Source organism: Protopterus annectens, chromosome 1.part2 (genome assembly GCF_019279795.1).
Source record: "Protopterus annectens isolate FY-2018-M chromosome 1.part2, PAN1.0, whole genome shotgun sequence".
NCBI classification, from domain to species: domain Eukaryota; kingdom Metazoa; phylum Chordata; order Ceratodontiformes; family Protopteridae; genus Protopterus; species Protopterus annectens.
In genome coordinates this window covers 940,539,260-940,541,759 of record NC_056727.1, presented here as the reverse complement: position 1 = coordinate 940,541,759, position 2,500 = coordinate 940,539,260, and the positions used below count along the sequence as shown (strand labels likewise).

Here is a 2,500-nt window from a genome sequence, read left to right as displayed (position 1 = left end):
TTCAAATGCCTTCTGATTCACCAGCTACTCATTAATCTGGGTACCCATTGTTCTATCATGCTGCAACATTGCCTGTGCTGGAATCTCTACACTAAAGTCTTCTGATCACAGATAACCCATAACTTCAGTTTCTAATTTTTTAACTTCTGCCTTACTAATCCTATTTTCTACATTCCCCATTTGTGAATTTATTTATTGTATTGTGAAGTGTTCTATATTCAAGTGGCTTTGCTTGTATTTCTCTTCAAATATCGTTAGCGCTGCATTGTTGGTTTTGGTTAGTTTGATTTTCTCCATAGCATATGCATGGCACCATATCAGATCTCCTTTTCTTTCCCATGTCCATATTTCTGTTTTATACCTTTTAAAAAGCTCTATTTTTTGTTCTGTAGACTTTCTTACTTCCTCTGTCACTTCTTTTTTTTCAGAAGGCCAAATGTTTCCTTGTCTTTATAATGTTTATATTACTCTGTTTCATTAAAGAACAAACACTCTTATTTGCAGCTTGTGACAGGTTTTCTTGTGCAAGTATTTTTCTTTCCTCTAATTTATTTCCTAGTCTTTTTGAACTTCCTATATCTGGAAATTCTGGACTTCTTGTGTAATAGTAACAATACATACATTTCTTTTTTTATCCTCAGCACTCCACTTTCTAATCTCTAGGCCTCCTTTTTTGTCATGATAGATTTTGTGTTTAAGCCGTGGTGGTGCACCGGTTAGCATTGTCGCGTCACAGCCAGAGGTTCTCCCGTTTGATTCTCGGCTGGAGCACCTTCTGTGTGGAGTCTGCATGTCCTCCACGCGGTCGAGTGGCATTAAAGACATGCAGGTAGGTGCGAGCATGAATGGGCGTGCCTTCGTTGAAGGTTGGGCGTTGGGCCGGTAACTCAGCACCGTAAAAATCCACTGCCAATCATGAGTGGACCGGAATTCCACTGTGGCGACCCCTAACTGGGAAAAGCCGAAAGTCATAGATTACTTCCTTCTACCACTGGGGGAGGCTATCCTCTCCCTAAGCCTGTCCTAAACCTGTGGTAGGAATGATTCAGTGTCCTGAGGATTTGACACTGCCTTTTTTTCCACACTGGCACCTGTGCATACACCAGGATTGGGCACATTTTTATCCTGGGAGCTGTGCACCAAATGATCTTTTTTATTTTTTAACCTATCGTTCTTCATAATATATAAAATACAGTTTCTATATGAGTGTTGCCTTGGTGAGATTTTATGAGAACATGGTCTACCATGTGAAGGTACTCACCAAGACCTGAAGATGAATAAATTCAGAGATGCTATTTTCCTTTTCTGGCTGATCCCATCTCTCCATTTGTCCCTCTTTAACGTCCTGCAGATATATGTCTAGACTCGTTTTCAGTGAGTTAGACATCGGTTCACATGTTATACATTTATCCATTCAAAATACTTGAAATACAGGTAAGTATTCTGGTGTGATAATTATCAAGAAGACCCCCCCTTTTGAGATTGGAACTACTGTTACATCTTTCCGGACTCCAGGAACAAGCCCTGAGCTTAGTGGTTTTTTTTTTTGTTTTTTTTTTTTAAGTAAGCACTGTAAGTATTGTACTGTTTTGTTCTTTAACATTTGTAAAAATAAGCTGTTCATCTCATGTGGTCCAGCTGCTGGAAATTATTTTGCAGTATTAATAGCCTTTCTCAAAATGCATTCTGAAACAGCAGGTTGTAGGTCTAAGTTGTGCAGATGAGTTAGTATTGCCTGAGTGCTGGTATTGCGTGGTAGTCTTTGTAAATTTCTGTACAAATAGTTTTGCCAAGTGAGTAGGGTCAGTTACTGCATCATCATCAAGCACCACACCAATATTTGTCTGACAATCTCTCCTATAACCCATCAAATGTTTAAATAGTGCTTTTTTATTAAATACAGTGTGATCTACTAATTTTTGTTCCTAATTTCTTCTTGAAGTTTGTATTAGTTTGCAAAAACTTTTCATAGCCTTTTGATATCTTAATTTTCTTGTTATACTAGGACTTATCTTGTAAACTTGCCATAGATGTTTTATCCTCTTTAGTTTATCCAGTTTGACCTAACATGTATAAAATTAAATTACCGCTGTACATACCCACGCTCTACTTCATCCCAGAAGTTGATAAACATTCACATATGCAACACTAAATGTAAACAAATATGATCTTTAACTTGGCTTTATTTCTTATGTTGCATTTGACTTGTTTTTTGATAACTGAGCAACTCTATTGTTAGGAATATAGCTACTAGACAAAGGAATTGTGTTTCACAGCCTCAGACATCATGGTAACATATATGTTTCTTTCAGTTCTTGTAGTTTCTGTGTATCCCCGCAGACCTCAAGCTGTTGAACGACATGTCCTGCCTGTTCTCTGGTATTTTTTGAACAACATGACCAGAAGTGGAGTCCTTCCTGGAGGAAGTGGAAACATCCGAGCTGTGGTCATCAAGCTTGCCAAAAGCCTTCATGGTCAAATGGGTCAAAGCCTACAGGAG

The 2,500-nt window shown here is 38.2% G+C and overlaps 1 protein-coding gene across 1 annotated transcript in view; it reads left to right on the top strand.

Annotated features, from left to right (window-relative positions):
• TOGARAM2 (TOG array regulator of axonemal microtubules 2) overlaps positions 1-2,500 on the top strand; it is a 1,500,446-nt gene that overhangs the window by 1,496,743 nt on the left and 1,203 nt on the right. The window contains exon 20 of the mRNA XM_044059883.1: positions 2,313-2,500. This exon is cut by the window's right edge and continues 1,203 nt beyond it. Coding sequence (XP_043915818.1) covers positions 2,313-2,500 — 188 coding nt within the window. The remainder of the gene's footprint in view (positions 1-2,312) is intronic.